This window comes from Triticum urartu, chromosome 6A (assembly GCF_056163025.1).
Source record: "Triticum urartu cultivar PI428250 chromosome 6A, HENAU_Tu73, whole genome shotgun sequence".
Taxonomy (NCBI): Eukaryota; Viridiplantae; Streptophyta; class Magnoliopsida; order Poales; family Poaceae; genus Triticum; species Triticum urartu.
In genome coordinates, this window is record NC_141878.1 from 4008716 (window position 1) to 4027965 (window position 19250).

General features: G+C 44.6%; 2 protein-coding genes across 2 annotated transcripts; both read left to right on the forward strand.

Moving 5' to 3' along the window:
• The first annotated feature begins 10770 nt into the window (after positions 1-10770).
• Positions 10771-12353, forward strand: LOC147962988 (uncharacterized). Its single transcript, XM_087529431.1, has 2 exons — positions 10771-11160; positions 11241-12353. Exons 1-2 carry the CDS (start codon positions 10771-10773, stop codon positions 12162-12164), a joined length of 1314 nt encoding a protein of 437 aa, XP_087385557.1. The 3' UTR covers positions 12165-12353.
• Positions 12354-13537: 1184 nt separating this feature from the next.
• LOC125532855 (uncharacterized) lies at positions 13538-15469 on the forward strand. The gene is made up of 2 exons (XM_087531268.1): positions 13538-13814; positions 13884-15469. The coding sequence occupies exons 1-2, from the start codon at positions 13783-13785 to the stop codon at positions 15331-15333; spliced, it is 1482 nt and encodes a 493-aa protein (XP_087387394.1). The 5' UTR covers positions 13538-13782; the 3' UTR covers positions 15334-15469.
• Positions 15470-19250: the final 3781 nt, after the last annotated feature.

Below are 19250 nucleotides of genomic sequence, written 5' to 3' on the forward strand. Positions count from 1 at the left end.
CACGGCGGCTTTGATTTATAGGAACGATGTCGACACTAGTGATCCACTACTAGCTTTGCAGCTGCTAAAACACATGCTTGGTGATGTCATGGACCTTGGCCACTGTCATGGTCTCATGGTAATTACGGGGTCCTTGTCGTTTGATTTACCAAGCAGCCCCATAGTGTTCTTATGAGTGTAGTGCGCGGCCAACAATCGGTAGTGTTGGGAGCACTCATGACGTCAGGTTAATGCATTTGCGCCTTCCACAACGAGGGAAAAGGATTCTTAGTTGGGTTGGGTCATTTCCCACTTGTGGGGGTAAAAATCAAGGACGCTGATAAGGCCCACACAAGCGGTGGGAGCAACACCCGCCCACATGCCCCATAACACACAGATTGCGTCATGTCATCGCATGTATGCATGTGAAAATCTTTTTGCATTTCCTTTTTTTAAGTTTATCTCTTAAATAAAAATCAGACTGAAGATCCGTTTTCCCCATAAAATTTATCGTGACGAGATTTTCGAAAGTAGATCACATATCAATATGTTTCGACGATTTTTTTGGGTTAAAAGTCGCCATGTCTATTGCACATGAATTGCCATGGTGTTTACACTGAAGTTGTCATGATATGTTTCAGCTATTTGTTCTTCCACATTTAAAAGTAAATTTTGACATATTATAAAACGGGGAATTAAGAAACTAGACTTGCCATGAACCATAAACTACAAATGCCATGGTGAATAACTTAATTTTTTCATGATACATGCACTTACATTTGCCATGGTTCACACCAAAAATAATTTCCATGGTCAAAGTACTGGAATTGTCATGGTCAAAATAATAAAATTGCTATGATCTATAAACTAAATTTTGCCATGATGGATTACTAAAAGTTGCCATGATCCATGCATTAAATTTGCCGTGGCTAATTACTAAAATTGCCATGGTCAATTAATAAAAATTGCAGGAAGAAGTAATATAAAATACAACGGTAGCTTTAAATCTAGAACAAAAAATAGATAAAACATGTCATGGCAACTTTAGTGTAACACTATGGTAACTACAGTGTAAACATCATGTCAACTTTTGGCAAAAAAATATTCATCGAGACATATCAACATGTGATCTACTTTTGAAGATCTCGTCGAGACACATTTAATGATGAAAACAGATTTTTCATTGGATTTTTTAATTAGGAGATAAAAAAATTTAAGCCAAAAATCAAAAAGATTCCCGCTAATGTCATCTATTTTGACATGGCAAAATGGATGGAAGGAAATATAATTTAGTACAATGGAATACAATCATGGCACGAACACAGGAAGGCATGAACACATGGCATCCGGTGCAGAGAGACAAAGGATGCTCGGCCCAAACAGAGGATACAACACAACAAAATCCACCATTCCTGAAACTAGAGGGGCATGCCGAACTAGCATTACACCCAATATCTCCAAAAGCAATACCACGGATGCTGTGACCAAGCAAGATAGCGCCTACAAGAAGGTTAACGACGCCGTGATGCTGCCACCATCTGATCCGAAGAACTAAATCTAGGGTTTCCCACCTTGCTTGAAGTGGGGCATGAATCAAACCCATGAAAACGCCTCAAATTAGGGAAATGACACCCGCGAGTGCCGCCGCTGCTAGCAATGGCAAGCCGTGCAGAGCTTTCGCCCTTGCCTGAGTCCAGGTGAGGTCGCTGGTTGAGACCGCCAACTTAGAAGGGAGGGTCGGGTTGTTCCTTCTGTCGGAGGGTGGCACCGGGCGCCACCGAGAATGCGGGCTGTGGATCTAGCTCGAGGACGAGGCATGGAGGTGGACGGGGTCGAGGAGGCGGCGGGGCAAAGAGAGATGTCGTGTGGAACGCAACAGTGGCCGACGACACCGACAAGCCATGATCGGGAGGGGTACGCAGATCTGAGCTGCTGGGGTCGATGCCGTTGGGATGTCGACGAGCCAAAGAAGCTAGAGAGAATAAAACAATTTGATCGTCGGTTCCAGAACCACGCCTGCAGAGGGCACCAACAAACCAAGGATGCTGGAAGGTGCAGGTCCAGAGCCACCTGGACTAGAGTAGCGCCGACAAAGAATCCTCCGTGAGCCCTCGTGCGTCTGCCATGTGACCAGACTGCCACGTCACTAATGGGAGCCGCCGGTGGGGAAGTAACCACCCTGAACTCATAAAGCCACTACACCAGAGCCTTCACCGTACCTCGGGGACAGGCGCTGCAACCGACGACGGACTAGCAGGGGAGGATGTAGTGGCCGAAAGGAACCGCCCTATGCCACGCCAGGAGCGGATCTTGGGGGAGGGGTGGAGGGACGTGCCGCAGGTGAGAGGGCGACATAACGGGGAGGGCCAGGAAGGTCGGAGCAACCACCGCGACTGCCGCCCCCGGATTCAAGGACGCCGGAGTAGTGGACCAAATCGCATATCTGCGGTGGAGGGCTGAAGCCACTTCTACAAAGCCGGAGGCGTGACCTAGAACTAGGCAGACGTTATCGCAGCCGTTTGCCACTTGGGCTACCAGAAACGGTGCGCCGACGATGGATCCCGGGTCGAGGGGAGGAGTGGGAGAGGAGGAAGCCGAGCAGGTGCGCCCCGCCGGCCACCACTGTCCTTGGGGGCCGAACAGGTTTCTTCGCTGGTCCCCTCTGGCGACGTACGGCGAGGAGAATGGAGCGGAGGGGCGACGTGTTGTGTTTCTTCACGAGCGGTAATCATCCTAGCACTAGATCATGTAGGTGTGCGTTGATGTGCCTGTCATTTTCTTAGTAGAATAATACTCCCTCCGCCCCAAAATATAAGACGTTTTTTGACTCTAGTGTAGTGTTAAAAAACGTCTTACATTATGAGACGGAGGGAGTAGTATTTTTGTAAATATATGATTGAAGAAACATCATAGTTAGAAATAAAACCGAGCTGTTTCGAATTCAAGGACAAAAAGATCTGAAGATTAGAAAATAGAGCACCAGTACTTGAGCTTAGAAGGATATAGCTACAGCTGTAAGATCAATATCAATTACCGAATTCGTGCTTTGCCATGATCATCTATTTTGACTACACAATAGTAGGAATATTTGTAAAAGAAACACAGCACGAATATATGAGAAAATCTGGAAGGTACGTTATTCCTTGGATAGATGCATAGATATGTAGTGGCCAATATAATAATTCTAGTAGCATGATCCATGGTAAATTCGTAATAGGCTAGCGATAACAAATGACAAAGAAAAAGATCATTCTACAACAAGGATGCAACTTTTCTCAATTATTATGTGTGACCAGCATATAATCGCTGAAACCAAATTATAAATTGGAGAGATCAACACGATATGGTATAAACACTGGAATCCAAAAACTTTGTAGTATCTCTAGTGAAATCAATTACCATCCCGTAGAATACAATGAAGCTGTCGGTATTGGTTACAGAAAGATGTAACAGAAATGGAATGTGTATAAAAGGGAAAACTTTTGGTCTTGAGTCCATCAAGCATAAAAAATACTCATATTTCGGCAACATCCCTAAAACTTATATTTGGTTCTATAACAGATAGTTATGTAGGAGTATTAATGAAATGCCATGTTAAGCTAAAGCGAATATTTTGGACAAGCAAAAAACAGTATATATAATCTAAGTAACAACTAAAGAGATATAGGGACGCTTCCATGATGCAGCTTGAGTAAAAAATCTGCAAACAAGGTATGATATCCCATGTAGCACTCCAAATGCCCCTAACCTACAAGAGGACTTGAACACAAAGCAGAGGCAGATAGCTGACTTCCAACTTCCTAAAAATTCAAAATTTACTAATAATCTGGAAAAAATATACAGTGCCGAATTTATCCAATTCATTCTCAAATATTGGAATGAGAAGAAATGTTACCGTGCTCTTGTCTTGAGTGCAAAAAGACAAGCCTCTTACTCTAAATCTCTTTGCTCTCAATCAACTAAATTTCAGCTTCAAGCCTGCACAAATTTTTATCTCCGCAAGAGTTAAAGTGTCATGATAAGATCGGCTGACCTCCAACCACGCAGAAAATAAATCTAATGTGTTCGGTCAACCCTGGTACCGAGCAGCACCAGTGCAAACCATCTACTCTCACAACACTTCCTCCTTGGATAATTATAGTTGTGACTACAACATTACAGAAGCAATGTATTTGTCTAAATCAAACAAAGCCAAGCTAGTTTAGCACTCTATACTCTATATTAATTAGTACAATTACATATGGTCCCATGAGATGCAATGTACGCATTCTAGTTTTCATCAAAAAAAGCATGGCATAATATTTTGACGCCTAATATCAAAAGGCAGAACCTTAACACCGAAATTAAATGTATCTGCAATAAAAACACTAATTGCCAAGTTCATCAGTAGACCAATTATTTGACTCCACTCATACCCCTTCATGGAGATTATCAAAATCAATAATGGAGTGACTAAGCGATGTTGTGCAGCAGAGTAGGCAGTTCCACATAGAGCCCTGAAAATACCAGCATATGAAATCACGTCGCAAGATAGTTAACATGAGGCACAACAGAACATGGAAACTAACCAGTCTACGAGCCATTCGAGCTTCACATAATCTGCTGAAAGGTAGAAGACAACCCCTGCAGAAGCAGCAAACCAAGAAGTACCGAGCTCGAATTCATCCTTCAAGAGTACACATATTCTCTGTTTCCCTCTGCAAAGGGCCTATCTATTTACTTTTATACAATTTTTATTTTTATTTGAGTCTCCATCTTCTCTTATAAAGCACCAACTACGGAACATTGTTATCATACTTAAGCATTGGATGTAGCTAATATTTGGTTGTGTTGCATGAATGGATCAATGATTGAGCATGATGGGCTAGGGATAGCATTGTTTAACGTTGATATTTTGAAAGACATGGTTGCTTGTTGATATGCTTGAGTATTAAAGTTTTCATTTCAAATTATACACTATTTCTTTGAATCATCTACATGTCCATGCTATAAAGAAAAGAATATGACGAACATGTTAGGCAGCATTCCACATCAAAGATTCTGTGTTTATCATTTACCTACTCGAGGATGAGCATGAATTAAGCTTGGGATGCTAATACGTCTCCAACTTATCCATAATTTTTTATTGTTACATGCTGTTATATTATCGTACTTAGATGTTTTACAATCATTTTATAGCAATTTTATATCATTTTTTGTGAATAACCTATTGACATAGTACCCAAGGCCAGTTGCTATTTTTTCCTTGTTACTCCCATCGTAGAAAATCAATATCAAACGGAGCCCAAATGCCACGAAACATTTTGGAGATTTTTTTGGACCAGAAAAAAGCTTGGGGACCAAGGAAGTTCACCAGGGGCAGCCCAGGCGGCCCACTAGGCACCAGGGCGCGCCCTGCTAGTTAGTGGGAGCCTCGGGACTCCATAAATACCCAAATATTCCAAAACCCTAGGGGAGTCGACAAAAAATTGTTTCAGCCGCAGCAAGTTACAGAAGCCATGAGATCCAATCTAGAGCCCGTTATGGCATCCTACTGGAGGGGAAAACGATCACAGAGAGGTTCACCATCCTCATTGGTTCTCCTCCAATGATGCATGAGTAGTTCATATCAGACCTACGGGTCCGTAGGCAGCGCTAGATGGTTTCTCTCTCATTTTGATCTTCAATACAATGGTCTCTCGGAGATCTATTTCATGTAACACTTTTTTCCGGTGTGTTTGTTGGGATCCGATGAACTGTGAGTTTATGATCAGATATATGAAATTATATCCATACTTGATTATTATAGCCTCGTATTTCTTCTCCGATATTTGGGTTTTGTTTCGCCAACTTGATCTTTTTATCTTGCAATGGGAAGAGGTGCTTTGTGATGGGTTCGATCTTGCGGTCCTCAATCTCAGTGATAGAAAGAGACATGACACACATGTATCGTTGCTATTAAGGATAAAACGACGGGGTCTATTCCTACATGAATAGATCTTGTCTACATCATGTCATCATTCTTAAAGCATTACTCCGTTTCTCCATGAACTTAATAGACTACATGCATGCTGGATAGCGGTCGTTGTGTGGAGTAATAGTAGTAGATGCATGCAGGAGTCAGTCTACTAATGTTGGACGTGATTCCTATATACATGAGCATTGTTTTGGACATCGTCATAATTATTCGCTCTTCTATCAATTGCCCAACACTTATTTGTTTACCCGCCGTATGCTATTTTCTCGAGAGAAGTCACTTAGTAAAACCTACGGCTCCCGGGTGTATTTCACATCATACCAATTTATTTGCTCTTTTATTTTCAAATCTATAGTATCAAAAGCTCAAAAATACCTTGTTGTGTTTTATTTGCCTTACTTTATTTGCATCTATCAATCTACCTATTTACCGTATTATTTTACACACGAAGCTTTTCTGGAACCGTTGCGGGGGAAGATCAAGTCAAGATCTATCAGGTTCCCACACATAAATTCCCATCTCCTTGAAAATACATTATTTGCCATTTACCCCTTTTTTCCTCTCCCCCACTTCACAAAAATATTTCCCATTTTATTTGCGTCCTTTTGTTTGCCGTTTTCTTGCCGGATCTCTTGTTCGCTTGTGTTCTTGCTTCCCTTATCAATATGGATAATTCCGCCCTCACTATGAGCACCCCTAAGATTGACGTTCTCAATTTTATGCAAATGGGAGGAGAAAGTCTGGAAGATGTTTCGTATAGGATTTGCAATGCTCATAATATATCTATCCATAAGCAATCTACTATCGTTCTTCTTCGAAATTTTTATGTGGGAATCACTACTTGGTATAGATTTGTTCTTGACGCTATCACCGGGGGCAATTTCTTAAATGGTCCACTTTCTGACGCTTTTAATGCCATGGGAAATCTAGTGGGATCTCCACCTATCATTATAAATGAAACAATTTTAACTCTTGAGCATGTTATGCAAAGGATAGATGCTATTGAAAAGAAAATACTTACCAAAGAACATTTTGAAAATTTGGAAAAAAGATGCAAGATCTTGTTAATCGAATCTGCTCAATGATGGGGGAAGCTATTAAAATACTGAACGAGAAGCAATCCGTAACTAATGAAAGAGTGGTAGAGAGTCCTGCTCGGATTGATAAATTAGAAGAATTTTTTAGTAACTTTTGCTCGACTTTTTCCTCTATTAAAACTCTGAGAAAATTACTCCTAGTAAGAAATCTACCCAAACCCCCAAGAACAGGGTGCATCCTCTAGCAAGAATCTATTACACTATGAGTAAACTCCTCCTAGTAAGAAATCTACCCAAACCCCCGAGAACAAGGGTGCATCCTCTGGAAAGAACAACGTCGATCTTAAGATGATCAGGGTTCCCTTCAACTTGAATGAACTTTCTCATATGAATGAATTCTTTAACTTTATTCCGAGGAGCGTAATTCTTGAGAATATGCATGCTAGGTCTCTAAGGAATTATGGATGTGTGATTGAGGAGTTGAAAACTAAAGATGACAATACTTGAATCTATGCTTTATGCCTAGCTAGGGGCGTAAAACGATAGTGCTTGTTGGAAGGCAACCCAATGAATAAAATTAATTTTCACTTTTCTTTCTGTTCTTGAGTATTTGCACAATTATGCTACAGTTATGATTGTGTTTTTCATGTTAATTTAGTGTTTGTGGCAAGTAAAGCCTTTAGGATCTTGTTGGGTGATAGTTGCTTTGATCATGTTGGAAAACAGAAACTTTTGAGTCTAGTTGCGGAATCTTAAAAAATCATAGAAGATAAGAAAGTGTCTTAATTTTTTACACAAGATTGATATACAAATTGCATATGTTGTCCTAATGTTTCAGCATTTTTTGAGTTACAGAAATATGAGTACAATTCGAGTCTTTACAGACTGTTTTGTTTTTGACAGATTCTGTTTTTGCATTGTGTGCTTATTTTGATGAATCTATGGATTGTACCGGGGAGTACAAGACATGGTAAAGTTAGAATACAATAGGTGTAATGCAATAACAAAATTGGAATGGGTTTCAACAGTACTTAAAGCAAAGATTGGTTTTTCTTATCCTAACAGATCTCATGAAGGTTTTGTTGTGTTTTGTGTGATTGAAATTTTCTCACCCAAAACTTGAAAACTTCAATCAGACAAAACTCAGAAAAACCTTCGTGAGATCTATTAGTATAAGAAAACCAATCTTTGCTTCAAGTATTGTTGAAACGCATTCCAATTGTTTTGTAGAGAGAAGTTGGAATTAATACTAGGAAAACCCTTACCCGTGTTGCACTGAGAAATTACCAAACATACACGGAGGCACGTTGATTTTCGTGTATCCATGGTGAAGGTTGTCCAGATCAACCCTAGCCGCCCCCTCCTCCCAACCCTAGCCGCCCCTCCTCCTCCCAACCCTAGCCGCCCCTCCTCCTCACCTCCTCCCCTCCTCCCTCCCTCGCCGCCGCCTGAGGCAGCCGCCGGGCAAGCCCGGGGCGCCAAGGATGGTGGCGGCGGGGCCTCGGTTGCCCTGCTGCTGTGTGGGGAACCCCGGATCTGGAGCAGCGACTCCATTGGCAAGGCACTGCCGGCTAACAACCGTGCGAGTGGTGGATCCGGTGTCCCGGCCAATCCGGTGGTCGTTAGAGGCCGGCGTTGGCTTCTACGGCGGCCGGTGTGTGCGATCTGGCGCCTCCCTTCCTCCCCTGTTCGGCGTGTGGGCCAGCCTGGTCGGACCGCTTGCCGGTTCTATACAGGAGGTGCCGCTGGTGGCGGAGATCTAGTTCAGGCGAAATCCTTGGCCGGACATGACCGGCCGCGCTGACAGCGACGCCTGAGGGCACCGTTTCTCTCCTTGAAGGCGTCGGTATGGACTGATCTCCTCACTTCACCTTCCCTTAGGTCTCCTGGGCGAAAGCCCTAACTCTGTCGGGCGGCGGCGACGCTCACGGCGCCGTTCGCTTCTTGAAGGCGCCGCTTTGGGAAGCTTGGAGTTGGTGACGCTTGTGGATGGTGGGCGACGGCGGTGGTGCGTCCCTTTCCTAGCATGGATTTACGTCTGTTGCTTGAAGATGGACTCGCCTTGGTGGAGGTCGTCGGCTGGCGTCGTGGTGGTGTCAATGGCGGAGGACCTGCCAAGGCTCCCGTAGGTGGAGGTCGTCGTTTGGCGTCGTGGTGGCGTCGATGGCGGAGGACCTGCCAAGCTTGTCACCTCAATCTGCTCTGAAGATGGACCAGTGGAAGATGGCGGCGACGACACATGTGAGTGCGTCAGACCGGTTTGAACCCCGGACCAGGAAGATGGCTCAGTCGGGGTATCAGGCTTTAGATGCTAGGCTTAGTTGACAGGTATGGGTATGTGGCCCAGCTTGCACCACTTCATCATTTGAATAGGAGTAGCGACAGGTGCTGCCAAAATGGCGGATTCCGGCATATTGTTGTTAGTACTTTGTAACATCCTCGAGAATAATCAATAAAATGGCCGTATGCACCTCCCAAATAGGCCGGGGGTCATCTTCCTTTTTGAAAAAAGGTTGTCCAGATCACGCATCAGCAAAGCCTTTCATTGCATGCATGGTTTGCACATATACGTGGTGTACAGCCAGCAAGGACGACCACATCAAGGACGAGTACTGCGTACGGCTCAAGAGAAATGACGAGTAGGCTTGGAGTATTAGCAGTTTGATGGATGCAGTAGTTTGAGCTATGTTTAATTATGTTTGACAACTATGTTTGCTTCAAATGAATTTGCTATGTTTGAAATCATATAGTAGTTTTTTCTTGAGAATCAGCAGGGGGGGGGGGGGGGGGGGGAGCTTCCCGTCCTGAATATATTACTCAATCAACTGCTTGATGATGTAAATTATAAAACACCTATTTTTAGGTCTTTGAATATACATCTTCAATTGGAGATGCTCTACCATATGAGTTGCCCTCAATTCTCTACCCACCCAGATTTTCTCATCAAGCATGCTAAGATAACACTACAAGGCATGAGCGCTTAGAGCATCTCCAACAGGCGCACTAAACAAGCGCCGTGCCGCAAATTTACCCAGTTTAGCGCGCGCGCAACCCGGCGGGTGGCTCCAGCGGGCGCGCAATAACCGCGCGCGCGGTATAATGAGTTGGGCGCGCCGTCGGAATCGCTATCTCGCGCAGTGTATTTAGGGTGCCCGCTTCCGCGCGCGGCACACTCGAGCGCTCGCGCTGCACTCTGTCTTCTCCGCCTCCTATGCCCAGCGCGGGCCGGCACCGGCGACCCGCACCCCATGGACGCACGCGCCGGCACCCCGCTCACCCCATCCTATAGTCGCGACCCCTCCACCGCCGTCGCCGCTGCCGCAAACCCTAGGCCGGGTGGCGTTGGCCTCGCCTCCGCCGGAGCTCCTCCGACCATCGGCCTCGCACGCGGCCTCTTCATGCATGCCACCGCGGATGACCTCGGCGGCGGCTGGCGTCGCGCCGTTGCCGGCCCAAGCCGCCGCCCCCTCCTCATCAAAGCTCCCCAATGCGGCGCGGCCAAAGAAGGGCAAGACATCGACGAAGAAAAACAAGGCGGCGGACGGCTCCGGCACCTCCAAGGCGAGGAGGAAGAAGCTTGCAAGGCGTGCGACGGGCGCGGCGGCTACCGAAGCGCCGGCGAGATCACTCGTTGAGCCGGAGGCCGACGTGCACAACATGTTCGAGGAAATGCCCCCAAGGTAAAAAAATTCTAACTTATCATTTTTGGTTATTTTTTCAATGCATTCACATATAGATAGCTTATTTGCATTGTTCATAAAACTTTGTAGTCTCAATGATGATGCATACATGTCAACGATGGGTGTTGGGTCCAACAATTCACATTGGTCTCAAACCAATGACATGCACTTCGAAGACCATGAGTTCGAGGTGGACGAGGAGGGTGAGGGCATTGTCGACACACCGAAAGGAAGAGCGGGCAATTACATCAACGTCGATGAGATCTTACTATGCAATACTTGGTTGCAAGTGTCGAGGGATCCATCCGTTGGAGGTGATCAAAGTAGAGTTGCTTATTGGGGGCGGATGAAAGAACACTTTGATGTTCACAACTTGAGTGGAATTGACCGCTTCGAGAGATCACTACTGTCCCGATGGTCGACCATCAACTCGGATTGTCAAAGGTGGGCGGCCTGTCAAAAGGCGGTTGACAAGTTGAACCCAAGTGGCACAAACGAGGACGATAGAGTAAGTGGCAATTCATACATGTTCATCATATATGTTCATCATACTTGTTGTTGGTGCTAACTTGCTTTGTTTTCATGTAGTACAACATTGCGCAAAACTTGTTCAAAGAAGAGGAGAGGACAACCAAGAAGGGGAAGATCAAGAAAGGAAGGGTCTTTACCTTGCCCCATTGCTATAACGTGTTGAAGTATGATGAGAAATGGAAGAAGCGTGAAGATTTGGATGATTTGCATTTGAGCAACAAACGCAAGCGAACAATTAAGTTGGATGATGATGATGATGAGGATGATGCATCAAGTGATGACAGCAAGAGAAGCCCCACACCCAACTCGGTTTCATACTCGAAGCCAAAGCGACCGGACGGGTGCAAGAAAGACAAAACCGAAAAGAAGAAGAGGAAAGGAGATGATGAGCTCAAAAATGCTATGGAAGCTATTGTGAAGGCAAGAAAAGAAGCCAACGAGGTGAGGAAAATGGCAAGGAACCAAGATGCCGCGGCCGAGGAAAGGAGGTTGGCGGCTGAGGAGAGGAGGGTGGCGGCCGAGGAGAGGAAGGTGGCGGCTGAGGAGAGGAGGGTGGCGGCCGAGGAGAGGAAGGTGGCTTTGGAGGAGAGGAAGATGAGCAATGAGGAGCGAACAAGATTATTGGAATGGGAGAAGCACTTGTTCTTCTTGGACACATCTAACGTCAATGTGGCGCAAAAGGAGTATGTCAATCTTGCCCGTGAAGAAGTCTTGATCCAAAAAAGAGCCATGGTTCGTGCAATGGGTGGCGGTGGCCTCGGCGCCATGGGTGGCGGTGGCATCGGCGCCATGGGTGGCATGGGTGGCTTCAGAGGTACCGTGGGCGGTGCAATGGGAGGCATGGCTGGCTTTGGAGCACCACCCGACGCTATGGCCACCATGGGAGGCATGAGTTTTGCTTCTCTCATGGGAGGCATGGGTGCACCTCCAGCCGCCATGGGCGGAATGTCTTTCGATGTGCCTCCTCGCACACTCCCATGAAGATGCCGTTGAAGATCTTGCCAACACCGTCGGAGCTTCACATGATGCGGTGTGCGATGAGGAGAGGGAGGAAGATTTATCTTCGGAGGCGGAAGAATCGTCTTCCGAAGATGAGGACGAGGACGAGGAATGATGTGTCTTTCATTTGTGTATTGAACTTGATTTGCATTTTGAACTTGGTTGGATGAACTTGTGAGCATGATTTTGAACTTGTGGGCATGAACTTTTCTTCATCAACTTGTTTGTGTGAAATTTTATATGTCATACTCATTGCATTTTGAATGTTTCAACTTCATTTTGTGTTCAAAATTTCATATATGCAATGCCCCGGCGAGTCGCGCGCTGCTGCATTTTTTGCGCGCTGCTGGAGCGGCGCGCGCGCGCTGCATTTTAGCGCGGCTGCTGGAGCCAGCGCTGCGCGCCGCGCCAAACAGACGATGCGCGCGTGGCAAACCAGTTTTTTGCGTGCGGCGCGTTTCAGCGCCTGTTGGAGATGCTCTTATAACTACCTAAAAAACTGTCGATAAAGAAAATAACCCAACAAAGCTCTTGTCAAGGAAAAAGAATATGTTTTTTTTTACGGGGAGGAAAATGAATGGTTGGCTCCACTGAAACGAACAAAGCAGCCAGTCGGCAACAATTATTTTCTCCACTTTGTGTAGTTGCTGCGATTCTGCATGGCCTATACGTCTCTGTCGAAGAACAGTTCTGTCAAGACGGTAGCTTATACTGTACATACTAATTAGTGGCCGAATACATACTAGTACTAGTTGACAGCAACGTCGGAACAACTGTGAAGATTCCTGGATACATACTAGTACTAGCTGATGACCGATCGGGTCTTACTATCCACCAGTATCTCAAAAGATCTGGCCCTCTGGACCAGCTTGTCACCCACAGTCACTCTCACAGGTCAAGGTGAAGGTCTTTGCTGATTACGATTACATGCTTCGAGATGAAAACATTCCTACTTTTCAATCCAAAGAAGGAAAATCCAAGCTCTAGTTGTACCCACCAGGCTTCACCGCGCTCTCGCCAATTATGCAAGTCGATTGTAGCAGCTGGTAGAGTTTTATTGCCGCGTGCTGAACATTACACTGGTACGCGAATAAGGAGGAAAGAGGGAGAAATAGTATGGGTTTCTCTGACGCTGTGCAATGGTGGGATGAGTGGCAGCTGCGCATTCTGGTGCTGGCCAGCCTCTTCATCCAGTACTTCCTCTTCTTCTCCTCCCTGGTACGCAGGGTTGCTCTTCCAGCTTGGCTCAGGCTCTTCATGTGGCTTGCCTACCTAGGAGGGGATGCCCTGGCCATATACGGTCTGGCCACCCTCTTCAACCGCCACAAGCAGCTGCCCACCGATGGGAGCGGCCTGGGGGTCCTTCTGATCCACCTCGGGGGCCAGCACCCCATGACGGCCTACAGCATCGAAGACAACGAGCTGTGGGCGCGGCATGCCATAACCGTGGTGTCCCGGGTCACGGTCGCCCTCTACGTCTTCTGCAAGTCGTGGTCCGGGGGGGAAGAGGTTACTGCAGGCCGCAATCTTGCTGTTCGTCGTTGGGATCGTCAGATCCATCCAGAAACCATGGGCTCTAAAGAATGCCAGTATCAGTGGCATGGTCGCCTCTTCCTCTCCATCCACGCGAAGGTAACACGGTTTGTTTGCATTAGTATTGGGAGCGTACATTTCCATTTATGCCACTCAATTGTCCGACAGGGGAAGACAAGAAAAAGAAGAAGCAGCCGAAGAGAAGGACATTCCGCTTAAAGAATTTGTACAAGAAGCAAGCAGCTGCGTACTGCGGTCAGAGTTAGCTAGTGATCAAGAGAAAACCCAACATCTAGCTTCAATCTCTATGGCAACATATGTCTCCAGGCTACTGGTAGACATATCAACTCCATACTCTGGTCGGATTAAAATCCTACATCTTCTAATGGCCCTTGATTGCCGACATACACATTTCGTCTCCGAATTTACGCTCCACTGGTTATTTGTGATGCTCTACACAAATTTCAAAATGATATTCTGGGGCCTTGGCTTATGGTTGCACCGCGTGCTTCCATTTCTTACCTTAGCTTCCGTCATCCTCTTCTCCACTAGCCACAAATATCATGACTACGACGCAACAGATGTCAAGTTAACTTACATCCTGTTATGTTGTACCTTGCTGCTGGATTTCTTATTTCTCTTGCTCGCTGATTTCAACGGATACACTGGGCTCATCAAGGTTTGCCAGTATAGCCTCTTGTCATTCTATGCTCGTAAGAAGAGGCCCACTACATTGATGAAGCTTGCCACAGTTGTCTGCTGCAAGGACTATGTTAACATGCATTGTTATATAGAACATGAACCATCTGATTCCTCAGAGATGATTGCAGAGTTGGTCCTTGGATATGTGAGGGATGGGTGGACAAGATACATGCACGACGCTGCCAGCTACAAGAGATTCAACAGCCATAGGGGTGAGTGGACATTGAACAACCATAGTCTGGGCCACACCAAACAGCTGGGGTGGAGCCTGAAGATGGCGTTCGATACAAGCGTCCTTCTCTGGCACATCGCCACAGACCTGTGCTTTCACCACCAAAGCACAACCCCTTGCGGCCAAGAGCGCGCTGCTCAAAGCAGAGTGATATCCAACTACATGGCTTACCTGCTCTCCATCCGTCCTGAGATGCTGATGCTCGGGAGTAGGAACGGTATCTGCAGTGTTGCATGTGATGATATAGAGCTCATGATGGGTGGCGAGTTAGAACCGGACATAAGAGGACTTGGGCAGGGAATTCTTCACAAGGCGCAACAGCCTCCCTCGTCACACGCCCGCAACATAGGAGCTTTGGTCCCCAATGCATGCAGGCTTGCTAAAGAATTGATGGAGCTGCACAATGAACAGAAGATGTGGGAGGTGGTCCAGGGGGTATGGGTAGAGATGTTATGCTACTCTGCGGGTAGGTGCAGGGGGTACTTGCATGCCAAGAACATGAATGAAGGTCCGCAGCTGCTCTCTCTTGTCTGGATCATCTTGTCATTCATGGGGATGGAGACATCTGCCGACAGGTATCAGAAGCCGGAGCCTCCCGAAACCAAGGAAGAAGAAGAAATAGAAGGTGGAGACGTTGGGGGTGAAGGCAGATCCATCCAGCAGGAGATTAATATATCTGTCTAAGTTATTTCCGAAATCTTTACTTTCTTTGTCCATGATGTATCGCTTTTATGTTTTCATTTATATGGCCAGTTAACCACTCTGTCTCTGTTGGTGCATAATGATAATACAAATACTCTCTTGGGTTTATGAGGATGCATATTGAGTACACCATCAAATCAGATGCGCATACGTGAGCACTTGTCACAAGTTAAGATATCTCATGTCCAAGAGATATTTGTGGTGTTTGCTAATTCATTTGGCATGTTTCAGTATAGCAGTGCTTCTGTGGTGATTCTGTGTGACTTCTGCAACCTTGATGTATATAGTTCTAAATTTCATAAGTTCCCTATTAGTAGTTAGTGTGAAAGAATTTGAAGTTGGTCAGCTTTTGCCTACTACAAACTCATACTACAAATGTACTCAGTGTGGTAGGTATTTCTGCGTCTTGACTGATTGCTGGTTGTGTTTCTGCGAGTTGCTGGCTTGCTGCTGCTGTGAGCATTTTGTGTTTCCTTTTCTAGTTTTGTCGTTTCTTGTTTCAGCAGCAACAGTTAATAAATGCAGAAGAGTTCAACTGTAAATAATTCAGGCTATCTTAATTTTTCAGGATTCAGATGCTTCGGGATTGGTTTCTCAAGCTTATTTTGGTGGTATTTATAAGAACTTCCATAGTCCCCTTCATTTCAAACAATTAAGCAGCTTTATGAGCAAAATCAGGCCACAAATGTATCAGACAGGAACTTATAAAAGGACACCAATGTGTTGGTTTCACATCCTTCAATTAGTGTGAATGTTAAATTCGAATCTATATTTTAGCTTCAGGTGGCAACAGTTTGCAGAAAAGAATGTTGTCACCACAAAAGACTAGATTAACTGGTTAAGGAGTCTGTAGTATCAACAAACAGTTAAGTCGCTCGCTATTTACATAGACTAGTTATGTTCGTTGCTGGTAAAATATACATTCATTAATCATGAACACCGGCATATGTATCGTACAACATCTCCTTACCTCGTAAATCACTAGCAAAAGGGCCCCGTGCGTTGCAACGGGAGATTTTTTTTTCATAATCTCCAATTACAATGGCCATTTTTCTCTGCATCACCAAAATACATTATCACTCTCAATTTCGTGAAATCATGAACACTTTTTTAAACTCATGAATATATTTGAAAGCATGAACCTTTTCAAATTAGTGAACACTTTACAAATTGTTGACCATTTTCTAAGAACCATTTTCAAATTCATGGACATTTTGTTCTATTTGCAAACATTTTTAAAAATTGTCAATATTTTTTTGGAAATTGGTGGAACAATTTTTGAAATTCATGAACAGTTTTTTCTATTTAACGTACAATTTTTTGATTTAACAAATATTTCTTGAAATGCATGATCTTTTTTGGTAAGTCATGAAGAGATTTTGAATTTTCAGGATATTTTTCCATTCATGAACATTGTTCGAATTGGCCAGATTTTATTCAATTTTATGAAAACATTTTAGTACAAAAAATTTAAAATCGAGTGAACATTTTTTATTTCCCAAATATTTGTTTTCAGAATTTATAACATTTTTTATTATGTATTTTTAACAAAATCACGAACATCTTTTTATATCTACAACCATTTGATAATTTATTAAACATTTCATTTAATAATTCTCAATTATTTTAATTTTCAGATTTTTTTGACGACCCAAATTATTTTAATTAAAAAAAGGAAACAGAAAAGAAAAAGAAAAATTGAAAAATAAATTTATAAAATTGGCTGCCTGGACTAGGGCCGGCCCAAACGGGCGGGCTGCGTCTTCTCAGAGCGTGCCGAGCTCGGTATAGGAGGTCCCTACTGCATAGGTCGGCCCAGGTTGGCGATTCCCCTGTGTGAAATTTCTTTTTATCACTTATTGGTGACATTGGTGGGTAATATTTTGTAATTTTGGATCTATTTTCATGATGTACCGCCAGAAGCAAGAACCTCTTTTTATTAGGTATAGATGCTTTCCTAGTCCTCTGTTGTACTACCATCAATTAAATGAGCATTTTACTGAAGGAGCTGCCGCGTTTGTTTGTTAGTTTGTTGATTAAATTTGGTCACCTGGCACTAGCCAACCGGATGATGATGATTATGATGATGATGATGCAGGATAGGAAGCGACAGCTGATAATGTCCTTCGGAAGATGTCTTGCTTGAGTAAGGTATGAAGGTGCTTGATTAGCAAGCATGTAGATGGAGCACAGGACTTGAGTTCCTCGTCTCCTCCCCCCTCTAGTTGTCGTCACCCCTCTCCTCGACCCCCTCCCTCTAGATCTCCTCCCTCCCAATCACCTCCCTCTCGATCTGATGAGGGCTTCTAACCGCTGATATCCTGTAAGTGCACATGGTTTAGTTGTATTCTTTCCGAAGTAAGAGTATCGATCCCATAGGGAGCAGATGAATCAGTCTTTTCTCCTTTGCATGGTGCAAATGATGTGCATAAAAATTGTAAGTATCAAGGACAGTAATAATAGTAAAGAAGAAGTTGCAAGTATAAAGGTGAATAAATCAACTGAAATAAATAGCTGGTGATGTAAATAAGACTTGAGACAAATGGGTTTCAAACATTCCCGAGGGTCCGGAATCCCCACTAGTGTGCATTTATAGCGGTGCCTAAACACAATGCTACTTCGGAATGTCGCGAATCACTAATAGTAATCCCCAATAAGATGCGGGGAAGGATCCAAGGGCGCAGTTTAGATGGTCTGCAATGCGTTGGCGCTCGTCGCTAGGGTAGCCGAGTACCATCACCTCACTCTTAGCAAAGTTGATAGTGAGACTAGACATCTACTTGAAGCACAAAAGGAGGAACTTGAGGTTCACATTTTCCTACTCAGAGCATTCCACCATAATGATGGCGTCATTCGCATAATGCAAGAGGGATACCCCTCCCCTCCTAGTAAGTGGTATACGACGCCACGAATGTGACCAACAACCTTGGCCTTGTCTAGGATAGTGGCTAGGGTGTCCAACATGTTAAATAGGAAGGGGGAGAACGGGTCACCATGCCTGACACCGCATTGGGTGGGGAAGAAGGGCCCGACCTCACCGTTAATGCTTATAGTGGTGCGACCAGAGGAGACCAAATGTGAGAGCATGGCTTAATATGAATGATAGACTACTCATATCAACAAGGAATTTATTCTTTTCTAGGAGCATAGTCAAAAAGAACTTCAAAGTTAAGTGTGCCTGGCTTGGAGTAATTCTAGGATGGGTGACAGATCGGCAAGTTGGTCCCGGATGCGCATGACTGAGAACAAAGTGCGCAGGATAGACTAGTGTGTTGGTTTGTGGGGCTAGTCTAGATCCCTCCATTCGTAACAGCCAGGAGCCGGTGGCTGTGGCAGGGGTGTTACACCAACTGCATAACATGTGTGATGATCCAGTGTTCGTCGAAGCCCTTCCGATTCAATGGATGGTGTCGTATGCAGTATGGAAGTCAATGTTTACGAAAACGACCTACTGGTGTTTGACCTTTACTTCATGGAGTACCACATGGAACACCAAAAAGCCATCCAAAATGAACCGACCTTGGATGAACGCTGATTGGTTGGGATGAGCCACTAGTCCATCTTAAATAAACTACACTTCTTACTATGCCACTATGTTGTTCTTCAACGAAGCTCCCAAGAGTTGTTGTGCCTACATCGATGGATGTGAAAGGTGAGATGATAATTATTTGTCATCAAAAGACCAATTTAAAAGACACATTCTCGACTACAGACCGATGAGATGGATGGCTTAAAATTGGTGAAGAACGGCAAATATTGAATGAGTGCAGATCAGAAATTGGAGATGGATGAATCGCTGAGCTCCAGTATGAAGATGCAGGGTTTTTCTTACTTTTTTTAATTTATCCTAAAATATAGGAGTAGGTCCTATTACTTTGTCATGATCTGGACTAATTAAG